Source organism: Amphiprion ocellaris, chromosome 15 (assembly GCF_022539595.1).
Source record: "Amphiprion ocellaris isolate individual 3 ecotype Okinawa chromosome 15, ASM2253959v1, whole genome shotgun sequence".
Lineage (NCBI taxonomy): Eukaryota > Metazoa > Chordata > Actinopteri > Pomacentridae > Amphiprion > Amphiprion ocellaris.
Window position 1 is genome coordinate 30,042,211 of NC_072780.1, and position 25,354 is coordinate 30,067,564.

The 25,354-nt window shown below is 37.8% G+C and overlaps 2 protein-coding genes across 2 annotated transcripts; both read left to right on the forward strand.

Annotated features, from left to right (window-relative positions):
• Positions 1–1,230: 1,230 nt before the first annotated feature.
• On the forward strand, positions 1,231–9,992 carry LOC111564505 (hepatic lectin-like). Its single transcript, XM_023264128.3, has 7 exons — positions 1,231–1,391; positions 1,561–1,644; positions 6,837–6,935; positions 8,413–8,490; positions 9,215–9,366; positions 9,467–9,591; positions 9,674–9,992. Exons 1-7 carry the CDS (start codon positions 1,334–1,336, stop codon positions 9,867–9,869), a joined length of 792 nt encoding a protein of 263 aa, XP_023119896.1. The 5' UTR covers positions 1,231–1,333; the 3' UTR covers positions 9,870–9,992.
• A 3,852-nt stretch (positions 9,993–13,844) lies between these two features.
• LOC111564506 (C-type lectin domain family 4 member E-like) lies at positions 13,845–19,000 on the forward strand. The gene is made up of 7 exons (XM_023264129.3): positions 13,845–13,907; positions 14,019–14,084; positions 14,784–14,906; positions 17,908–17,985; positions 18,223–18,374; positions 18,475–18,599; positions 18,682–19,000. The coding sequence occupies exons 2-7, from the start codon at positions 14,057–14,059 to the stop codon at positions 18,875–18,877; spliced, it is 702 nt and encodes a 233-aa protein (XP_023119897.2). The 5' UTR covers positions 13,845–13,907; positions 14,019–14,056; the 3' UTR covers positions 18,878–19,000.
• Positions 19,001–25,354: the final 6,354 nt, after the last annotated feature.

The following is a 25,354-nucleotide window of genomic DNA, read 5'->3' on the forward strand; positions in this document are numbered from 1 at the left end:
AAACATCACTTTTTGAGCACGGACAAGGTTCATTAACACTATAAATAATATTTAAATGACCCAAAAAAATCATCACTTTGGAAACTGATTCTGGGATAGTATTTTATAAATTAAGCTCATTATTATTGTTATTACTTGAGTGAAAAAGCTCCATCTGCTTGTGGAGACGATGAAATGCAGCTAAAAGCTCCGGATGAAGCAGACAGTGTTGGGAGTGAAAAGTCATTCTTGATGATGGAAATAAAGTAAACCAACGGCAGGAATAAAATACGCTATAAAAACGAATTTGTGAATGAGACTTTATCTTATTTAGGTTTGTTTATCAGTAAAGTTATTTATATTTTTTTGAATAATAAAAAAATCCCGTCAGTGCAAAGAAGTTTCTATTCTTTCTTGAGTTTAAGAATATCATAAAGAATACAGTGAAGGAGGAATGTTAGTGTTTGTCTTGAGATGTCTTTTAATAGCTGTCAATCTGTTTTATTGTTTTACTGTTAATTGTTTATTTGTGTATCATGAATGTGTTTTATATAACTTTAACATTTTGTATGGCTGCTACCTTGGCCAGCTCTCCCTTGTAAAAGAGATTTCTAATCTCAGTGGGACTTCCTGATTAAAAAAAGGTAAATAAATAAATACAGTCAAGCCCAAAACTATTCATTCCCCTGGCAAATTTTGACTTAAAGTTACTTTTATTCAACCAGCAAGTTTTTTTGGATTGGAAATGACACGGGCTTCTATCAAAAGATAATATGACAATGTACAAGAGCATCATTGTGGAAATAATTATTTCTCAGTTTTTATTTACATTTGAACAGAAAGTGACATATCCAAAATCGCTTGGGGTATGAATAATTTTGAGCTTGATTGTAAATCTTCCTAATAAAGTCAGTAGAATATTTTCTTGTAATGAAACGTTTTTTAAATATATTTTATTAGACTAAATTATCTCACTTTAACTTTCTGTTATTAAAATGTTATTTTATATCTTTTCCTTCTGTCTGACTGTGACGGTGCAGATTCACGCTGATGGGGAAATATTCTCAGAAAATCTTCTTGCAGCATCGATACAGCCACACAAGCACACTGAAGATAACCCGAACCCATTTTCTTAGGAAGTTGATCTGAAACCCTCAAACTAAAAGAAAAAGCTCAACTCTTTCTGGGTGACTCTGATCTTATCTGTGGCTTCATCCCTAAAAAACGGAAGTGAAACATTTAGTGAAGTGACCAGATGTTGACAGGAAGTTGCTTTTTGTTTTTTTTTATGACAGTAACATGTGAAACTAAATTCAGTTCATTTCAGGCTCTCTGAGAGTCACACAGCAGGAAAATGCCTGAACCTGAAGTCCTGTATTCTGATGTGAAGTTCAGCAGACCGAAGGCCAACGGTGAGTCCGTCTGTCTGTCTGCAAATGATATGAAAGCTTTCTATCAAAAACCTCTACAGAAATGTTTGTTTTGGTCCTTGGTTTTTGGAAGAAATGTGGATGTTTAAACAAGTGTTTTATCATCAGTCTGTATAAATCAAACTGAGCTGTATCTGGTTTCATGTTTCAGCCGCAGACACATTTTCCCCATCGGCCGACACAACTTACTCTGAGGTCAAGGTTGCAAAAAAGCAGCCGCCTGAAGAGCCGCCTGGTGAGTAAAACTAACCAGCAAAAGAGAAACTGTGGCCTTGATTTCATCATGAGGTGAACAGATGAAGCTATTTTTATTCAAGATATAGTTTAGTGCTCTTCAGTTACACTAAAATAGATCAACATGAATATAACTGCATGTAATGAAATACATATTCTGTGCAACAAAATTTAAACTTCTAACACTGTTGCACTGGAAAAAGTGTATTTTTCCTTTAAAAGGCAACATTTAATAAGCTCGAAACCCCCCTGAATGTAAGGCAAATATATAAAATGATACTAAACTCAAGGAAAAAGAAAGACAATCTCTTCATGTCGCATCAAAAAGCCATTTAAGGGAGAAATAAGTGATTTTTGAAAACCGCATATTGTAAGATTTTAAAAGCAACAACAGGTCTTCCCACCAGTCTTCTCTCCTACTTTCCTGTCTGCTCCTCAACTTAACCTGTCAAATAAAGCCAGACATTATCAAAAAAAAAAAAAAACTAAAAAAAGAAATAACAGAGAAAAATGAGGAATTTAAGATGCAATAAAATGACACATTTGGTTTTAACACTGAGGTAACATGAAACTTTGAGAATCAATCGCTCAGTTTTCTGCATTCTGGTGAATTTTTCTGCATCAAATTATTCTGGAAATGTTTTTATTAATGTACAGGAAAACATACTGCTCCAGATAATGCAGTGAAACCCTCATACATTCTGTATTACTTTCAAATAATTACTCTGCTGTGAACTATGAAATGTTAACGCAGCAGTTCGCACCAATGTTTTTGAATTTTGACAACTTCTAAAGAAATTATGTTCCATCAACAACAACACTGAGTTAGATGAATTAGATTTTCTCTACCATCATAAGGCGCCTTTATTATTTAATGATTAGAAGCAAAATCATAAGTTTTCAGGTTCACTACTCATAAAAAATGAAGTTGTTCAGACTAGTTTTTCTATGTGTTTTACAGGAATATTTAACTGTTTTGTGCCCTATTACTGTAATTATGAACAAAAGTTTTTAATTTGATGAAGATTTGATCAATTAAGTTGCTCCAATTAGATTTAATTCACTAATGTTTAACTTTTTTATGGTGTGGTTTCTTTTAGCTTATATAATCAAACATTTAGTCTAATTTTAAACTTTCATTTTATTTTCAACAGCAATTATGTGTTTTAATATGTAATATTTAAATCTTTAAAACAACAAACAGCAAATCTGAGTTTAAATTACACACAATTTTAAGTCAATGCAATAATCAAAATTATTACATCGACAACTTATTAACGCAATATTTGTAACTTGAAAAGTTAATTTAAGAAATACATTTGATTTTTGATTTTGAAATGATACATATAATTAAGTGGTGAAAAAAGATGCCAAGAATGAGATTTTTTAAAATAATCTTTGTTATAATAAGAATAGATATTATTATTATTATTATTATTATTATTATTATTATTATTATTATTATTATTATTATTATTATTATTATTATTATTATTATTATTATTAATAATAATAATAATAATAATAATAATAATAATAATAATAATAATAATAATAATAATAATAATAATAAAGTTACCCGTCTGCGAATGCATTTTGATTACAGTGATTGTGTCTACTAGAGGCTGCATTTGATAATTAGTAATCCCACCCTTACCAAGAAGAGCTACCACATAATGTTCCTCCACAAAGCCATCTCAGCGCTGCGTTTTGTCTTTGCTTAATTATAATTATTATTATTATTATTACGGGCTGCACAGTGGCGTAGTGGTTAGCACTTTCGCCTTGCAGCGAGAAGGTCCCTGGTTCGCGTCCCGGCTTTCCCGGGATCTTTCTGCATGGAGTTTGCATGTTCTCCCTGTGCATGCGTGGGTTCTCTCCGGGTACTCCGGCTTCCTCCCACAGTCCAAAAATATGCTGAGGTTAATTGATTATTCTAAATTGCCCGTAGGTGTGAATGTGTGAGTGCTTGTTTGTCTATATATGTAGCCCTGCGACAGACTGGTGACCTGTCTAGGGTGTCCCCTGCCTTCGCCCGAGTCAGCTGGGATAGGCTCCAGCCCCCCCCGCGACCCTAGTGAGGATTAAGCGGTGTATAGATAATGGATGGATGGATTATTATTATTACTATTATCCATCCATCCATCCATTATCTATACACCGCTTAATCCTCACTAGGGTCATGGGGGGGGCTGGAGTCTATCCCAGCTGACTTAGGTGAAGGCAGGGGACACCCTAGACAGGTCGCCAGTCTGTCACAGGGCTACATACAAAGACAAACAAGCACTCTCACATTCACACCTACGGGCAATTTAGAATAATCAATTAACCTCAGCATATTTTTGGACTGTGGGAGGAAGCCGGAGTACCCGGAGAGAACCCACGCATGCACAGGGAGAACATGCAAACTCCATGCAGAAAGATCCCAGGAAAGCCGGGACGCGAACCAGGGATCTTCTCGCTGCAAGGCGAAAGTGCTAACCACTACGCCACTGTGCAGCCCTATTACTATTATTATTATTATTATTATTATTATTATTATTATTATTATTATTATTATTATTATTATTATTATTATTATTATTATTATTATTATTATTATTATTATTATTATTATTATTATTATTATCATCATCATCATATTTAAAATTTTATATTTGCTAAACTATAATTATTATTATTATTTAGGGAAAATAATAATAATAGTAACACAACAATAATAATAATTGTTATTATTATTGTTGTTTTGTTGTTTTTTGCATGAGTCAACACACATACAGGCAGGATCTAGACTTTAGTCTTCTGCCGTGCATTTATTTGGGAAATTAACATCTTAAAACCTGCATGCAGCACCTTTTAAATCACTGATAATTTAATTAGTTTGAAAGAAATTGAAAAACCTCCGAATTTTAACTGCACAGACGAGTTTCAGCAAAAGATTTCTGCACATTCAGGACACATCACAACATATCTGTGTTTCACCAGGGAGGATTCAGTTTAAAGCTGATTTCTCAGAACAACTTTGTGTTGACTTGTGGTGATTGTTTCCTCAGAAGAGACCGTCATGGTCAAGAGTTCAGATTTGTCATTTATTTCATCACATATTTGTCTGTATAAAAAAAACATCACATGTACCACCTGCTAAGCAACAACATTAGAGGCTGTTAGCGACACCAATAAGCAAGTACAGGGACAGAGGTTATTACAGGGAAGGGAGGATCTGTTTTTTCTCCAGAAAATAAATTAAAGAAGGAGAAGTCGTGTTTTTTTTTAAGAAAATGAGGAAGTTACTATGAAGACATGGCAGATATATAAAAACTCTTCTGTTTTAATGTCTCGTGGTTGTCCTCATGTTGCTGTAACTCATAACTCACTTACTAATGATTTATTTAAAGCTTTGTTCAATCATATTTTGATGTTTATCACCATGTGTCCTATAAATAAAATGATGACAGTCAGGTATCTGCAGCACAGAGAGTTTGCACCCAGCATACTTCATTTACAGAAATATTTTTTTCACTATGTGTGTGAATATACAGTAATTTAAGCTCAAAGATTTGAATTCCCTTCAGCACATCCACATTTGTTTCTTTAAAATACTGCAAAATATTGTATGCATACTGCATACAATACTTTATAAAGTTTAACTTTGTATATTAAGTTTTTAAAAACTGAGAGGGTGTGCTTTTTAACCTGATATGTCAACTTTTCCCCAAAACAGCTAAATTATCCAAAATCTAATTGTGTACACACCACATAAAAGGTAAGAATTAATATTTATTCTCTCTGTATGTCACATTTACTACCTACAAGAACAAAAAACAGATTATTTTAAAAAGATCAAAAAAGTGCAATAAATGAAGTTTTTTTTTAGACAAATATGTACATAAACACATTAACAATACTACCAGTTATAATAGAAACAGATAAAAATAGCAAAAGGATCATAGTATAAATCACAAGTTTAATATTAAAGTGTTTCATTTGCATTCAGGAAAAAATCATTCTTTACATTTTTAAAAAACAAATCAAAGCCTCAGTACAGGGCGGTTTGTACTTTTCCATAATAGAATAATAATACTACCTTATAAACAGTACTTTTAAAAAATACTGTCTAGTATTTTATTACAAGCAATCACAGTAAAGATCTGTGTACTTTTTTGAGCTTTGTTTTAAAATTTGTTGTCTTTAATTGCAGCCAAAACATTAAAATATAGGGATGTCTGATAATATCAGCCCACCGATATTATCGACCTGATACTGGCATAAAAAGGTAATATCGTTCATTATCGTTACTGGGTTTTTTTGCCTATCATGAAAACCGACAAAATAATGCCTGGATTTCACCGGCATTCATCACACTCATAGAGAGAGGGAGAGTGTGAACTGTTGTTTGAGACAATTAGAAAATATATATATGGCATTTTTTCCATAACTTAAGTTGAAGTAGTTTTCTTATTTTGCACAGACAATGTTTACATTTGAAAGCCTTGTTGCATTTGAGAATGCATCCAATGGGGCATCACAATAAAATGAGGCATGATGTGTTAATTTCACGCCAGGAGATACGTGATGTTACCTAAAATGAGTTAAATAGCCCACATATATTGGTATCAGTTGATATTGAAATCAGAAATTGAGAGTTGGACAATATCGGCATATTGGTTATTGGCAAAACAGTCAATATCAAACATCCATATTAAAACATTCATACGTTATTGTTTGTGTGAGTGAATATGTTTAGCATGCATGCAAATACAGCATTAATATTTATTCAACTTTAATTTAAACAAGGATCATATTGAATTAGAGGCTTCATTTAGAATATAGATGTTGGCAAATAAATAACAAGATATCTAAATATTAGAATATATTAGAAAAATATTAAAAATGATGGTTTATCTATTAAAAAGGACAACTAACTTAATAAAATCCTCAAAAGCAATTAGAGCAATTGACATTGTAGACCATCATTTTTTAAATTAATGTTATATCTGTACATTTTGGTAGAATTTTCTGCAGCAAAAGTCTTCTTTAATTTTCTTTCAGATGATATTATTGGAGAAAGCTGATCATTTGTGGTACGTCTGTGTGCTTCATTGTGCAATGGTCCTGTTTTTGTGGCCACAAGTTGCACATATTTATCTGTTTATCTCTTTCTCACTTCTCCCTCTGCTGACTGTTCCCATGAAGACGAGTCGAGCGGAAAGTTGAACGTCACCTCGGAGAGAGTCGCTCTGCTGGTTCTCAGTGTTCTGCTGGCAGCTGCTGTCATCGCTCTCGGTGTTACCGGTGAGTTTGTGCACCTGATTAAAGTTAACACAAATAAACAGCTGATTAAAGTTAAATGGGACAGAAAATGGTTGTGTGATCCATTTGCAAGTCATTTTGTTTGTCTGGTACAAAAGAAGAAACTACACCTCTGATTTCCAGTCAGACAAACTGCATAAAAGTAGTTATAAAATGAGCTGTGAATGGGAGAACTTTTTCAGTTTGGGATCTGTGGACTGTGTCTATCTGCAGCCTACATCATGGCTCCACATGGACAAGAACTGGAACTAAATAATGTGACTGTATGATTCACAAACATGGGGGAAAAAAACAGGAACATCAGTGAGAAACTAAAAATCAGTGAACCACAGTGTCAGCAATAATCAGGAGGTACAGAAGCAGCCGAAGTGCTACTGATCAGGGCTGCAGTGGTCGTCCTCCTAAAACACCTCCACAGACAGTGAACTACTCTCACAGTCTAACAGACCACAGCTACTTCAGACTCAACACATGGGTTATTAATGGAAATCTGAGTTTCTGTGGAAGTCCGACTGTGTGAAGGGAAGTTCAAAATATTAACCTCTGTAGACGGAGAACGAGAAAGAAACACTTCCTGTTTTCGGCACAAAACTGTAAGTTGATACGAGCTAAGTAACTCAGAAAAGAACATTAAAAGAACCCCGATAAATGTTGAGAGCGCATTCTTTGCTCAGATGACACCAAGATACATTTGATGGGTCCATTTGGTGTGAATCTGACAAGGACTACCACATGGATGCATAGTCAGTCCTGTCAGTGAAGCACAGAGGTGGGATAGTGATGAGATGAGATATTTATAGATGCACCATGAATGTCTGTGGAAAAACCAAAACACTGGCAGACAAAATCATTTCCAGCCTGCAGAAACTTGAGTAAGAGGAATATTTCAGCATGAAAACCATCCAGAGAACAAAATCATACAAGATGTTCTGAAGAAAGAAAAAAAGTGAAACTCGAACCTGGTGAAGTACATCACCTGATTCCAACAGAACACCACTGGGATAATTTCAGAAGAAACACAACCCCCCAGGCAAAGTCCAAAGAATGGAAGAACAAAAAGTTGGTGTCCTCCATGTAAAGGAGGACTGAGTCTGTCACTAAAAATAAGGTTGGATGTTCAACAGCACAGTGATGAAAGATGTACTGACTTTTGTTGCATTCAGTTGCTGCTTTGGAGCCTCAATTTGTAACAGAGAATATCTACACTGCTAGTTTTTTATTTGACATACAAGCAAGTGCCCACTGTTCTACTTAGAAGTAATGCAATTACTGTAAGGTGAAATGATTTCAAAACCTTTGATATTTAAGTGATATTGTCCCAGTGTACTACAACTGATATATTTTACTTTCTTAGAGCTTTTGTTGTGAAAAACTCACAAAATCACTGGTTATCCCATTTTAGTCAGACACAATCTGAGACTGACTAATTTCTTGTTTGTTTTGTCATTTTTTATATCAGTGTTTGACAACAAAAGAACTAAGGAAGATCTCAGAAGGCTAAAAATGAAGTTTGAAGTTGGAAATCAAAGTCTCTCAGGTGAGGATTTAACACAACAGCGCTGCAATGCTGGAGAAACTTGGATTGTTTCTGACCTTCTTCAGTGTGATTCAATCTGGTGACACAGCTGATGTTAACATTCAACCTTCCTTCATGGTTCTTCTCAACTTTTTTAATGACAAATGATTGATCAGATGTTTTAGTTTCAACCATAACAGAAACAAAACCATGCAGCACAGTTCAGCCTACATGTCCACAACCTCCTACAGTGACATCAAGTACACACATGGACAAAATTGTTGGTACCCCTCAGTTAATGAAAGAAAAACCCACAATGGTCACAGAAATAATTTGAATCTGACAAAAGTAATAATAAATAAAAATTCTATGAAAATTAAACAATGAAAATCAGACATTGCTTTTGAACCGTGGTTCAACAGAATTATTTTAAAAAATAAACTCATGAAACAGGCCTGAACAAAAATGATGGTACCCTTATTTATTATTACTTTATTATTACTTTTGTCAGATTCAAATTATTTCTGTGACCATTGTGGGTTTTTCTTTCATTAACTGAGGGGTACCAACAATTTTGTCCACGTGTGTAAGTCATGGATTTATCTCAAATTAGTGTCTTCTAATAATGATGATTGAATAACTGACTGATGCATGAAGTTAGACTGTAACTGCTGGACAGATGAAGCCTCCTGATGCCTCCAAATCACACAAACATGAACAGTTTTGTTCTGTAATCTCTTCAAAGATGGGCCATGTCCAAAATGTGAAGCAGGCTGGGAGCATCATGGAGGAAAGTGTTATAACTTCACCACCAATAAATCATCCTGGGAAGAGAGCAGATGTTTCTGCCAAAGTCAAGGAGGAGATCTGGTGAAGATAGACAGCAGTGATGAGCAGGTAGAAACTCTGCTGCATTCTCATGTATATTATCACAACTTTATGTTTCACCATCTCAGCCTGGAAAAGTCTCAGAACTTTCATCAACTTTCCTGTTCAGAGTTTCCTGGAGAGACGACTGAAAGACGTAATGAATGAAGCTGAGGACAAGTTCTGGATCGGCCTTACAGACTCAGAAGAAGAAGGCAGATGGTTGTGGGTGGACGGCTCACCGCTGAATGAAAGGTTTGATTCTTGTCAAAACGTTTTGGTCCATTTCCTAAATCAAAGCCATCAAGATTTATTGAACCTGTTCTTCTACTGTTAGGTTGAAGTTCTGGAACTACAAGGAGCCGGACAACTGGACAGGGAAAGATCCCAATGGAGAGGACTGTGTGAGGATGGGGGAGAAAGTTGGAGCTCCTGACCTGAAGTGTTGGTTTGATAAATCCTGCAAAGTTCCTCACAAAAGTATTTGTGAGAAACCAGAAAAAACGGGCCAACGTTCATATGTGTGTGTCTAAAGTTCAGGCTTAGAAACAATCTCAGTACAGGATACAGAAGGTGAAGCGATGCTGTTTTAATAAAGCTAAAGTCACAAACAATTAAAGATTCCCTGCAGAAAAAATAAAACTCTTCTTGCTGAACTCTGTCTGTCTGCAACTTCTTTTTATCTGCTGTATTTAAAGGTCCAGTGTGTCGGATTTACAAGGATCTAATGACAGAAATGAAATATAATGTTCAGAATTGTGGTTTCATTGGTTCAAAATCACTTCAAAATAAAAATAGTTGTGTTTTTTGAGCTCAGAATGAGGTCTTTAGGTTTACAGAAGGAGCAGCTCATGACATGATGAACCACCTTATTTCTACAGTAGCCCAGAGAGGACAAACCAAACAATGGTTTCTACATGTTTGGAAGAGGAGGGTGAGCTGAGAGGGCTTCAGATGGTTGTAATCTACCATCTCACCACTAGATGCCACTAAATCCTGAACACTGAACCTCCATCTGTGGTCAGACTGAGACAAAACTAATAATAAAAGTGTCCTAATTCAGTCAAAACATCTGTTATCAATCACAGTCGTCTGAGCTGCGTATTAAACCATGATTAGTTGCTCTGCTTTGACAAAATTATCATTTTGAACTGAAATTTAAAGTGAGAAAACAGCCTGAACGTGAAAAACAATATCAACAGACACGCATTTTTAAGTGGAATTGGATTTTAAAGTGCAGTTTCTTGAAAAATGAGTGTGTCAAGTACAAATCACATGGTTAATACTTTTAATTAACACTATACTGTACACATGGATAAATTATTCAATGGGGAAAACTATCTATGAAATGAAATAAAGTTTTAATAATAATCTGTGACCTCACTGTAAGAGAATATAAATGATCAATTTGCCTCAGTTGAAGACAAAAGCAGACAGCAGATAAAGGTTCCTCCTCATCCTTTAAACTCAACAGGAAGGCTTGTTTTCTATGGAAAGTTGTGAAACATTGATGTGTTGCTCCTTATTTCTTCCTGAAACGCCTGAAGAGACGAGTGAGGAAACATCTACGGTGAGCCTCGATGCTTTTCTGTTGACTTAATATTCCAGAAACAACTAAAAATGCTATAAGCAGGTTTTTTACAAGATGAATGTTTGCAGAATATTTGTTTTTGTGTTGCAGAGACAGTTTAATTAACTGAAGGGTAAAGTCTGGACACAATGATCCAACTACAGAGAGACACTGAAGGTAGGAACTTTAACTGGAGGCTGAAGAACAGGGAGCTTCAGTCAGAACTGAACTTCAACATATATTTACTGCAGGAAAACAACATTATCTGCATAAAAAATCCTCATTCAGTGTTGGGTCATGTCAATACATAATATTTACTGCTGGATAAATGGAGAATCATTTCGAAACACAATAGTTTTGTTTCCATGAGCTTCAAATGAGTTCTCCATATCTACAGAAGGAGCAGTCATCTTGCACAGAATATCACACCATGAATTCTACAAACAGGATCAGAGACAAATGGCAGCCCTGGTAGAGTCCAACACCCACAGGAAACATGTTTGACTTTGTGCTGAGAATGCAAACACAGCTCTCAGTCTGGCTGCAGAAGGACTGGATGGAAGTTCACAGTGACTGTGGTACCCCAACCTCCTGCAGTACCCCCACAGAGGAACATGGTCATAAGCCTTTTCCAAATACACAAATCACACGTGGACTAGTTGGTCGACCTCCAATGACCCCCTCAGCAGCTGTGCAAGGGTAAAGAGCTGGTCCACTGTTCCATGGCCATGAAGGAATCCACATTGCTCTCACTAAATCCAAGGTAAGGTCAGAACCTTCCTTTCAGCATCATGGAGTAGACTTTCCCAGGGAGGCTGAGAAGTGTGATACCTTGATAACTGGGACACACCATCCAGTCTTGCTTTTAAAAAATAGGAACCACCACCTTGGTTTGCTACTGTGCAGGCACCACCCCTGATATCCACACAACACTGTAGACACATGTCAACCAAGACAGTTCAACAATGTCCAAAGATTTCAGCATCTGAGGGCCAATCTGGTCCATACCTGGTGCCTTGCCACTACACAGTACGTGGAAATGCTCTTTTCACCACTGGGCAATGTTCCTGTCCGGAGTCAGCAGTTCTTCCCCTCAGCTGTACTTAGCCTGAACTAAGCCTTTACTCTCTCATTCGTGAGGTGTTGAACGGTTTGCCAGAACCTCCTCGAGGCCCAACCAAAGTCCTTCTCCATCGCCTCTCTGAACTCCTCTCACACCTAAAGTTTTGCTTCTGCTACTGCCACAGCTGCAGTCCTTCTGGCCGACTGGTACCTGTCTGCTGTTTCAGGTTACCCCCAAGCCAACCGTCCATGAAAGGTCTCCTTCTTAAGCCTGACAGATACCTTCTCAACCAGTGGGTTTTTAAGTTGCACACACGACAGACTCCAGTGACCTTCTGACCACACACTTCCTAAACTGCTTCTGCACAGGAGGCTTTGAACATGGCCACTTCAGATTCCATGTCCCCAACCTCCCCCAGGATGCAAAAGAAACATTTCCAAAAGCGGGAGTTGAAGACCCCACAGAAGGATCCTCCACCAGATGTTCTCAGTTCACCTTCATTTCATGTTTGGGTTTATCAGTCCTGTCCGGCAGTCTTTCCTGTCATTGGATCCAACTCACCACTAGGCGATGATCAGTTGACAGCTCCCCTCCTCTCTTCACCAGAATGCCCTAGACATACAGCTGCAGGTCTGCTGACACGACTAGACAGTCGATCATCGAGCTTCGGCCTAAGGTACTCTGGTATCAGGTACACTTATGAGCCACCTTATGCTCAAGAATGGTGTTCGTTATGACCAATCCATGAGTAGCACAGAAGCATAACAATACAACACCAATCGAGTTCAGATCAAGCAGTTGTCCTCCTCCAGGTTTCTCCATTGCTGCCCACCTGAGTGTTGAGGTCCCCCAGGAGAACTATGGAGAATTGCTGTTCAGTGCATAAGCACAAACAACAGTCAGCATTTTCCCTCCACAACACACAGTCGCAGTGAGGTGAACCTCTCATTCTCCAGCACCTCATAGTGGGTAACTCCAGAAAAAGAGATAGTCCAACCCCTCGCCAAGAGTTTGGTTCCACCTTTGCTGTGTACATAGATGAGCTCAATTATATCTCGTCGGTCCTGCCCCACCTCCCACACCAGCTTAGGTTCCATCCCCACCAGTGTGGTGATGTCTATCTCCTCACAACTAGACTACGCCACCAGGAAGCAGCCCACCTTGGTGTCCACTCGGGTAAGTCTTGGCCACCAGACACTTGCTGGTGAGTTTCCCTACCTGGCCTTGGCTCCAGCAGGGGGCCTGGTCTCCCTACGCTGGGCGAGGTGGAAGCTTTCCTTGATCGTGGTGTAACTGGAGTTTGTCTGGTCCCTCCACCAGATACACTTTGTCCTGAGAGACCCTAAGAGGGACTATTGCCCCTGACAACATAGTCCTCAGGATCACAAGGACATTCAAACCCCTCCACCACGATAAGGTAGCAGTTCTTCGGAAGGGGACAAATCTGTGTAGCATAGATAAAGTCTTTGAAACATTAAAACTTCTCAATCAGTATTTCTACTCATGAAAATATCTGTACAATACCTTTGATCTGTGGAATACTGTTATTTCCATCCAGAGGAATTTGGAAAATCTGAACTAGTACTTATTTTTTATATTGCTACTGATATTTCTTAAATGTTTTCACTATTCCGCCTTGCGGTTGTAACAATGCAAACTTCCCCAGTGTGGGATTCAGAAAGGTTTACCGTAGCGTATCGTATCATATCACGTCGTAAACTAACAGACGAAAAACTGACCATCACCTGTGACCTCACCGTTACAGACTATAAATGTCTTGTTTTTCTCAAAGGAGGAACATATTGTAGATAAAGCCTCTTCCTCATCCTTTAAATGCAACAGGAAGGTTTGCTTTCTTTAGAAAATTGTGAAACATTAAAGTGTTGCTCATTATTTCTTCCTGAAACGCCCAAAGAGATGAGTGAGGAAACATCTACGGTGAGCCTCGATGCTTTTCTGTCGACTAAATGTTCCAGAAATAACTAAAAATACTACAAAAAGGTGTTTTTGAAGATTAATAATTGCAGAATACATATTTTTGTGTTGCAGAGACAGTTTGATCAATTGAAGGGTGAAGTCTGGACACAATGATCCAACCACAGAGAGACACTGAAGGTAGGAACTTTAAATTAACTGGAGGCTGAAGAACAGGGAGCTTCAGTCAGAACTGAACTTCAGCATATATTTACTGCAGTAAAACAACATTATCTGCAGAAAAAAATCCCCATTCAGTGTTGTGTCATGTCAATATGTAATATTTACTGCTGGCTAAATCTAAAATCAACAGACTTAAACCTCATTTATGAAAGTAGATTCAGATTTGTTGTTTTAGAGAGAAACATGTTTTATGTCGAGAAATAATGAACAAACAAATGAGAGAAAGAAAGAAAGAAGGTCAATCTTTTAATTACGTGTTTGAAATAAAACCAACGCAAAAAAATGAGGAACTGACCATGAAAACAGAAGATGTTTAAACATGTTGGTATCTGAACCACAAGGTGTCAAACTGATGCCATGTTTCCTGTTGGTCTAATTCAGCTGCGCTGTTCCCACAATGACAAACTGTTTATTGGCTATAAGTGGATATTAACACCTAAATTCTCCTGTACCTTCACACAACTATGCTACCAGTTATTATAAGGTGAAATCAGCTGTGTGACAGTACAGGATATGAAAATTTTAAATCCAGAATTGGTGCTAAAAGTACAGATAAACTGTGATTCATGTGGGTTTCTTCTGTTCTGTTGAGATGATGTTGTGCTATATACTTTAACATACAGCTGTTCATGTGTTTCTCCTCTAAATGTTGGTCAGATGAAGCTGCTGAGTCTCGTCCTGTCAGATCCAACAGAGCATCAAAGTTCACATCAGAAAGAGTGATTCTGCTGCTTCTCTCGGCTCTGCTGGCTGCTGCTGTCATTGTTATCTACCGTCTCTGTGAGTTTTGACAGTTTCGTTCATGTACTTTTACCTAAAAACAGGGTGAGCCACTCAGTTCAAAGGCATGATGCTGCCACCACCATGCTTTAGTGTGGTGATGGTGTTCCTCCTTTCATTCTATATATTGTTAGAGTTATTCTATCTCTATTCATCTTCTGCTCGACCATCACTGATTTGCTTGAAACATTTTTACCATAAACTACAGATATTTATAATGGTATCTATGAAATGTTACAATTAAGTATCAAATATTTTCTGAGATTGTTATTTTTTTTAAATCGCCCATTGATCCATTTTTGGTAGGATTTCTTACAAATTCAAATTTTAGGCTGTTTGAACAAGAACATCTCAGAATTATTAAACATAAGAGCTTGAACTTTCTCATCATGTTACTGATTCAGAATCGGAAATATTAGGCAAGTAGATCAAATAATCTCTGATTGTAGATGAGCTGAAATTTAAAAAAATTTTGAAGCGATACAAAAAGTCCAAACTTTCACTTTAACATCAACAAGAAAAGCACTCACAGCGCAGTACTCCACCCAGGCTGCTCAGTCCTTGTATGATTTCTGACAGATGAACTCTTTAAACAAGTTGTGGTCCACAGCAGTGGATTTGTAGTAGGATCACAATCATGAGAGCAGGCAGCTGGTAGTGTTCACTTGTTGTCATAGTTACAGTGCCTTTATCTCACATTGAAACAGAAATCTTAAACAAATCCATGGATCCAGACTATAAGCTGCATCACTGCCAAAATCTAATCACTTGGTCCTTGTGTCATTTCTGATCTTCTGTTATGGGCTGGGAGGGTCTGAACCCAGAGTGCAGGCCCACAGAGAGCAGGCAGAGAGAGCTTTATTACAGAACCAAGGATGCAAACAGACTGAGATGACCTAATGAAACCAAATTCCATTCAGAAATGAGGGAATATAACTAAAACCAAGCTGAACTCTAAATTAATCAAGAATTATCACCTAACAAGCCACTACACATGCTAAAACTAAAACTCAACAACAACTTAAGTCACAAACAAAGAATCCTAACAGGGAGAGGGCAGACAGGCTCAGAAACCGGCGGTCTGGAAGACGTATGCTGGTGCCGCAAATCGAGTAGTGGGGAGCCACCAGGGAAGGTCCGGGATAGAGCCGGGCCTCTACGGAGGGGTCCAGGGGTCCAGCTAGCGGCCGGGCAGGACTGAGCGGGCAAGAGGGATCGGGAACCGCTTCCCTAGTCGGAACCACAGAGCCAAAGCAGACAGCGGAAAGCAAGGAGAAGCTGAAGCAATTGTAGTATCTGATCTGAGACATGTATTATTTAATAAGTTAGTAGAATGGAATCTGTTTTGTCTGTTCTAGTATCTGACCAGCAATTTGTGGGAAAACATACGTTTCCTCTTTCCCTACGTAAACAGGTAGTCTCTGACATGAGATACGTGTTTTGCAGTATGAGAAACTCAATGTTTATGCAGGGGTCCCCCATCCAGATAGTGATGGATGGGCCCTACAGAGTCGAGGGGTCTGGTCGAAGGGGGGTATCCTCTATCCTGTTTTTACCAAGTTTTCTAACAGAGACCAGATGTTGTGAACTTATACGTCACCAAAGGATATAAAATGACCACCAGCCCTTTGTTCAAATGGGAGACTCATTAGCTGGGGAAACTCTCCACAGGCAAACCATGGTGCCTGATCAGATGCTGTCTTTTTAGATAAAAAATTGTATTATATTAAGCAACAGTGTCAACAGATGTTTTCTTTAACATCTGCACATTTCTGAGGTCTAAGAGAAACTACGACACAATGACATGACAGAGACTGGTGAGGCGAGCTGAGCTTTGATGCATGATTGGATGCAGCTGCACTCCTTCTGCAGCTGTATCCCATCTGCTGGGACTGCCAACGTGTCCAGGGACATCGCACTGAGGGGGGGAGGTACCAGGAGGGAGAGGACAAGAGACAGAAGCAGAGGGGAAGAGACAGAGAGAAAAGAGAGGGAAGCGAGGATAGAAGGAGGGACAGACAGAGAAGAGAGAGAAGACAACAGGAAGGGGGGCCAGGCAGGGACCCTGACACCTCCCCTGAAAATTTCATCCAAATCTGTTGTTGAGTAATTTTGCTTACAGACAGACAGACAGATAGACGGACAAACCAACACTGACCGTCACATAATCCCGCCAAAGCTCTGCCTCCTTGGCAGAGTAATAATGTTAATGCAGAAGTCAGCTCTTAATATTTTCTGATTCATATGTAGCCGCATGTCACAATAAAACAATATACACACACATGTAGAATACTTTTGACATGAAATACTTGGTCAAAATTAGATTTTCAACGGTGTGAGGAATAGGTCTATCCCCCTTTTGTGTGTTTCTAGGCTAGCCTATGTGTACATATACCCCCTCTTTTGTGTCATTAGGTAGGTCAGGTTTGTTCATTTCACACTTATGTTGATATTATTGTTTTGTTGACCTCAGTTTATTTAAAGGGCCCAGAGTTAGAATTTCTGTTGATACTTTTTTCTTTGCTGATGTATTTTAATCTGTGGCAAATCTTGATTATTCTATGGATAGTTTCTATTGGCAAAATAAAGCCTTAAAACTTTGAAAGTTCCTCTTGTGTCCCTGCTTAGCTGCTTGGTCCCTAACAGTCTGTTTAAGTAGAACAGAGTTCTGGCGTTTACAAACAATTTTCCAGATATAACTAAGAGTTTCTTGCAAATATTTGTGGGAATCTTTAGTTTTCTTATCCCACTGTGCTGCCGGAGATGCAGATTAAACAGTTACACATTACATTTAATGAATTTATTTGCTTATTGGAAGAGATGCTTCAACGTAAACTCTTTGATGCTTTATTCCAAATAATGTGTTTTACTTCAGAGGTGTTGTTGTAAAATCCTGAAAAATCTGATGCAATTCAGAAAATCTTTCATTATCCCATTTTAGTCAGACGGAATCTGTGAATGACAAATTTGTGTCTTTTCTGTTTTATCATTTTTCTTTCAGCATTTGCCCACATAAGAATCAAGGAAGATCTCAAAAGTCTCACAATGAAGTGTGAAGCTGGACATCAAAGTCTGTCAGGTGAGGATTTAACACAACAGCGCTGCAATATTTGGCAAATTAGTTTTGTATCTGACCTTCTTCAGCGATTCAAACTGGTGACACACAGCTGATGTCTTAAATTAGTGTCTTCTAATAATGATGATTGAATAACTGACTGATGCATGAAGTTAGACTGTAACTGCTGGACAGATGAAGCCTCCTGATGCCTCCAAATCACACAAACATGAACAGTTTTGTTCTGTAATCTCTTCAAAGATGGGCCATGTCCAAAATGTGAAGCAGGCTGGGAGCATCATGGAGGAAAGTGTTATAACTTCACCACCAATAAATCATCCTGGGAAGAGAGCAGAAATTTCTGCCAAAGTCAAGGAGGAGATCTGGTGAAGATAGACAGCAGTGATGAGCAGGTAGAAACTCTGCTGCATTCTCATGTATATTATCACAATTTTCTGTTTCACCATCTCAGCCTGGAAAAGTCTCAGAACTTTCATCAACTTTCCTGTTCAGAGTTTCCTGGAGAGACGACTGAGAGAAGTAATGAAAGAAAATCAGGACAAGTTCTGGATCGGTCTGACAGACTCAGAAGAAGAAGGCAGATGGTTGTGGGTGGACGGCTCACCGCTGAATGAAAGGTTTGATTCTTGTCAAAACGTTTTGGTCCATTTCCTAAATCAAAGCCATCAAGATTTATTGAACCTGTTCTTCTACTGTTAGGTTGAAGTTCTGGAACTACAAGGAGCCGGACAACTGGACAGGGAAAGATCCCAATGGAGAGGACTGTGTGAGGATGGGGGAGAAAGTTGGAGCTCCTGACCTGAAGTGTTGGTTTGACCAACCCTGCAAAGTTCCTCACAAAAGTATTTGTGAGAAACCAGAAAAAACGGGCCAGCGTTCATATGTGTGTGTCTAAAGTTCAGGCTTAGAAACAATCTCAGTACAGGATACAGAAGGTGGAGCGATGCTGTTTTAATAAAGCTAAAGTCACAAACATTTAAAGATTCCCTGCAGAAAAAATAAAACTCTTCTTGCTGAACTCTGTCTGCAACTTCTTTTTATCTGCTGTATTTAAAGGTCCAGTGTGTCGGATTTACAAGGATCTATTGACAGAAATGAAATATAATGTTCAGAATTGTGGTTTCATTGGTTCAAAATCACTTCTAAATAACAATAGTTATGTTTTTTTGAGCTCAGAATGAGGTCTTTATGTCTACAGAAGGGCGTGAGCTGCGAGGTCTTCAGATGGTTGTAATCTACCATCTCACCACTAGATGCCACTAAATCCTGAACACTGAACCTCCGTCTGTGGTCGGACTGAGACAAAACTAATAATAAAAGTGTCCTAATTCAGTCAAAACATCTGTTATCAATCACAGTCGTCTGAGCTGCATATTAAACCATGATTAGTTGGAACAAAATTAACATGTTAGACTGTTTCTGAACATTTATTATCTATTAAATGAATTCAAACTTTCAATAAATTGGATAAAAATGGACTAACATATAATGTGACCTCACTGTTACAGAATATAAAGGATTAGTTTGACCCAGATAAAGAAAAAAAACAGACAGACTGTAGATAAAACCTCCTCCTCATCCTTTAAACTCAACAGGAAGGTGTTTTTTTTTTGTTTTTTTTTTACAGAAAGTTATGAAACAAAAAGGTGTTGATCATCATTTTTTCCTGAGGTGCCTGAAGAGACGAAACATTTACGGTGAGGTTCAATGCTTTTCTGTCAACCAAATGTTCCATAAATAAGCAAAAATGCTACAAACAGGTGTTTACAAGATGAATGTTTGCAGAATGTTTGTTTTTATGTTGCAGAGACAGTTTGATCAATTGAAGGGTGAAGTCTGGACACAATGATCCGACCACAGAGAGACACTGAAGGTAGGAACTTTAAATTAACTGGAGGCTGAAGAACAGGGAGCTTCAGTCAGAACTGAACTTCATCATATATTTACTGCAGTAAAACAACATTATCTGCAGAAAAAAACCTAAGACGCCGTTAGTGTTGTATAATCTCAAAATTTACCGCAAGCTAAATGAAAAATGACCAGATTTAACCTCATATAATAAAGTTTATTCATGACTAGCCTTCAAACGATGGTGGTGTTAAAAGTTGTGGACGCTTTAACTTGATGTGTGCAAATTACAATTTTTAAGGAATTTACAACGAGAACTTCACTGGTGCTGCAAAATTTAGGGAAAAACAGACACTTTTTTCTTTCAAATCAAATCCAGTGAGAAATTATTTCATAGGTTCATCACAAATTGTGAGTCACATCTAAAGAGAATTGTCTGAAGATTTTTATGTAAAGTGTCTGAGTGTTTTAAAAAGCGCTATACAAATAAAATGCATTATTGTTATTATTATTATTATTATTATTATTATTATTATTATTATTATTATTATTATTATTATTATTATTATTATTATTATTATTATTATTATTATTACAGCGAGTATTAAAAGCATTCACCCCCCTTTGGAAGTTGTCACCTTTTATTGCTTTTTAATATTTAATCGTGGTCAATATAATGAGGCTTTCTGGGCAGGAATTTACACAACAAACAAAAAAAACCGTCTTTTGTGTCAATATTAAAATAGATTTTTCAAAGTAGTGATAATTTTAAAAAATATTTCAATTGTGAAAAGTGATCGCCTAAGTATTCACTCCCTATTAACACAGGTGCAGCCATGTGGTGCTAGAACTCACCTAGTTTAAGCACCAAATGGCTGATAAATCAGTATTCCTGGATATAACTATACCTTAAAATAAGAACACTCCAAGAAACTCTGTGACAAAGTCACTGAGAAGCATCAGTCAGGAAATGATACAAGAAAATTTTCAAGTCACTAAATGTGTGTTGGAGTCCAGTTAAATCCATCCTTAAGAAATAGAAGGAATATGGCACATGTGTATCTCTGAATAGAGCAGGATGTCCTCAAAAACTGAGTGACCAAGCAAGAAAGAGACTAGTGATGGAGGCCACCAAGACACTTATGACTCCATCATTTTGTTCAGATGAGACCACATTGGAGCTTTTTGTCCATCAGACTAGATGCTATGTTTTATCACAAATACACTATGAAGCATGGTGGTGGCAGCATCACGATGTGAAGCACGGTGGAGGCAGCATCACGATGTGAAGCACGGTGATGGCAGCATCACGATGTGAAGCACGGTGGAGGCAGCATCACGATGTGAAGCACGGTGGTGGCAGCATCACGATGTGAAGCACAGTGGTGGCAGCATCACGATGTGAAGCACGGTGGTGGCAGCATCACGATGTGAAGCACGGTGGTGGCAGCATCACGATGTGAAGCACGGTGGTGGCAGCATCACGATGTGAAGCACGGTGGTGGCAGCATCACGATGTGAAGCACGGTGGTGGCAGCATCATGGTGCTTCATAGCAGCAGGTCGTGTAAGGCTTCTAAAAGTAGAGGATAAAATGAATGCAGTAAAGTCTAGAGAAATCCTTGGGAAGAACCTGATGCAGTCTGAAGAGAACTGAGACTTGGAGATGATTTGTTTTCCATCAGGACAACAACCTGAAGCGATCAGCAAAAGCTTCATAGAAATGGTTTAAAGTCAACGAGTTGAATGTTCTGGTGGACGAGTTAGAATCCAGACCTCGATCTAACTGAGAATTTGTAGCTGGACTTGAAACATCTGTTCACTCTAGATCCCTAGAACAGTTTGGCAAAGAAGAATGGGGTAAAATCACAGCATTGAGAAGTGGAGGGCTGATTGAGACCTTTCCACTCAGGCTAAGACTTGAAGTGAATACTTCATGAATTGGCAATACTTTGCAGAAATCTCATTTCACTTTGACTTTTTTTTCAAATTAAATTCACCATCAGTCACTGATGAAAAGCAATAAAAATGTAAAAAGGATAAATTCCAGTGCGGTGAATACTTTCTATGAGCACTCTAAGCTTGACAATACAACTTTGAAGGGTTTAAATGATTTTTTAAATCTTGAACACCTGTGAAGTAAAGTAAAAAAGGAAGGGAGAAATTAGAATTCGACATATTTAAAAATAGCTTGCCGAGAAGCAGGGTGTCAGTCGGCATCCTGTTTCCTGCAGCTGTAATACAGCGTTGGCAGTGTGACGTTTAAAGTTCACCGGTCAGCATTAAAGTGTTCACAGCGTGAATCAAACAGGATCTGTTGTCGTCAAAATGTTCGCGTCACTTCTATCGTCAAAGGAAACATATAAACATAGACTGCACGTCCAAAAAAAAAACAGTTGCGCACACTAATATTTTGTTGGACTGCCTTTAGCTTTGAGTACGACACTCATTCACTGTGGAATCATTTCTATAAGCTTCTGCAATGTCAGCATTTATTTCTGTCCAGAGTTTCATTCATTTTCTACCAAGATCTTATATTGATGATGGGAGAGTCGAACCGCTGCACAAAGTCTTCATTTCATTTCATATCTATATTTATTGGCTGGGACAGTGCATATTAATGAACATACAATCTCATAATAGTTTACACAAGGTTGAAGTAAATAAGCCGGATTCAGCACAAGGCTAATTTCCATCCGTTGTCCCACACGCAAAAGAAAAACATACAGGGTTACAGACGTATATAAACAATATAGTAAAACAAAGGCAATGATGATAGGTTAAACCCACCCTAAAGTGCTATTATTTAGTGAAGTGCTTTCTAGGCAGAGCCTGTCCAGAAAATCCCAAAGATTCTCAGTGGGGCTGAGGTCTGGACTCTGTGGAGGACAATCCATCTCATGCTCCCTGATCCACTCATTCTCAATGTGACCCCATGAATCCTGGCATCGTCATCTTGGAACATGTCCATGTCATCAGGGAAGAAAAACTCCACTGATGTAAAGATCTGGTCATTCAGTATCTTCAGGTATCAGCTGACCTCATTCTTTGGGAACATAACGTTGGTGAACCTGATCAACCCCAGATCATAACTCTAACCCCCACAGGCTGGTAGACACTAGCCATGATGAGGTCATCACTTCATCTGCCTCTCTTCTTACCCTGATGCCCCCATCACTCTGGAACAGGGTAAATCTGGACTCATCAGACCACATGACCTTCTTCCATTGCTCCAAAGTCCAATCTTTATGCTATCTAGCAAATTGAAGCCCTTTTTTTCTGATCATCCTCACTGATCAGTGGTTTTCTTTGAGCTACAGCTGTTTAGTCCCAATCCTTTGAGTTCCCTTCACATTGTGGAAATGTTCATACTTTCACTATTAAACATAACTGGGAGTTCTACTGTTGATTTCCTACAATCATCTAAGAGTTTGTTCTGACCACATTTGTTCCTGGAAGATGATGGTTCTCCACTATCCTTCAGGTTTTATTAATGCGTTGGACGGTTCTTAACCTGATTTTAGAAGTTTCAGAAATCTCCTTAGTTGTTTTATTTGCTTGATGCAGGCAAATAATTGGACCCTTGTGAGACAGATTAACATCCTTTCCATGACCACAGGATATGTCTTCCTACATGGTTGTTTTAGAAATGAGAAGCTCCTCACTGCATCAGCTAGAGTTCAATAAATTGCAGCTGAAACATATTCATCCCTGCAGTAATTATCCAATGGAAGGATCTTACCTATTTGCTTAGTTCAATCCAAGTGGCGACTTTTTTTTTGGACAGGCAGCATACAAAAACATATCAACAATCAGTGTCAGAAAATTCTCTTAAGTTAAAAAAAGAAAAAGAAAATTAATTCCAATATACACCAAATGTACAGTCTGCTCCACCTACAGTAGATTTGAATAAATAAAATCTGAATATATACTTTTACTAAACGGTTTACATCAGTGTAATAATAAATAGTAAATGTTTGTCAGTAACTTTAACTCCTTCTAAACTGAAGCTGGTGTGTAAACTAACAATCACAATACAGTAAAACACAGCTATAATTATATAAAATGCATTATAACAGAGAAAGTATGAGATGATATGTAAACATTTAAATGTCCCATATGGTGAAAATCTACGTATCATGTGTTTTGTGGTAACTGGTGAGCCGCCCAGCTTCGCAATAAAATAAGAAATTTGAGGAAAAACAACAAAAATTTGGACTCATTATGAGATTTCTAATGTTTTGTTTGGTTTCCTTTTTCTAGCTGCTGCTTTTCGTCGTGTCAGATCCAACAGAGCATCGAAGTTCACAACAGAGAAAAAGATTCTGCTGCTTCTATCGGCCCTGCTGGTTGCTGCTCTCATTGTTATTTACCGTCTCTGTGAGTTTCTTTTGGTTGTTTGAGGGCTAAAATTTCAAAACCTTCAAATTCACACACATCCAGTCATCCTTTTTGCTCATCACTGACTAACTACCCATTCTGTTGGGAGAAGTGATTAGTAATTACAGTTCTGACCACTTTGGCAGTAGTGAAATGGTTGTGCAAGTAACCCTTGTTGAGCTGAGTTTTACTTAAAAATAACAAATAGTTAATTTACTGTAAATAAAATTAACACAAAGACAGACGATATCAGAAGGGTTGATACAGCAGTAAACGAATATACTACTTTACACTATATCGTACCAGAAAATGTCCAGACTCCTTCATTCTTTTACAGCGTATTTTGAATTTGTAATGTAAAAAATGGGCATTTTCCCCATCAGTTTTTACTCAGTAGCCAGTAATAACAGTGAGTGACATGGTTTAGAAATGTTTGCAAATTTATTACAAATCAAAAACTGAAATCTCTCATTTATAAAAGTATTTAGGTCATTTCAGAATTGGAGGACATTTTACATCCCACCTGTCAAATTTCAAATAATCTATGTACAAAATACTAAAACATGCAGTTGTGTAAATTTACTTGTCTGAGACCAAATCAAAAAAAAAAAAAACTAGGAAAGAATGTTTGAACATATTTTTTTAAAATACCAAGTAACTCAGACTAATTCTTTGGACTGTTTTCCATCAGTCAGTTTGTCCTCTTGGTCAGCAGTAACAGCAGCTAAATATCTAGCTTCTACTGCTGAGAAAAAGCTAAAATTAGCATGGATTAGCAACCCTGTTACTGTGATTAGAGTTGGAAAACAACAAATAAAACATGGAATATAAATGGTATCATTGATGTGTAAGCTGAGCCAATCAAGCCTTTGATAGTTTATCTATTATTGATGAATATGAAGCAGAAAACTGTAAAAGGTGTCCAAATGTCCTCCAGCACAGGAATGACCCATTAAGGCCTTTAATTCAGCCTAAGTGGCAGCATTTACAGCCTCCAGACTTCTACAGGCTTTGTACACCTGGATTCAAGAAGTTTCTTCCTCACACATTCAGTCAAGCGTCATCAGATTGGATACAAATCGCTCATGAACCTCGGGTTTCTCCACAGATGTTCGCTTTGGTTTAAGTGTAGTCTTTGATTCGGC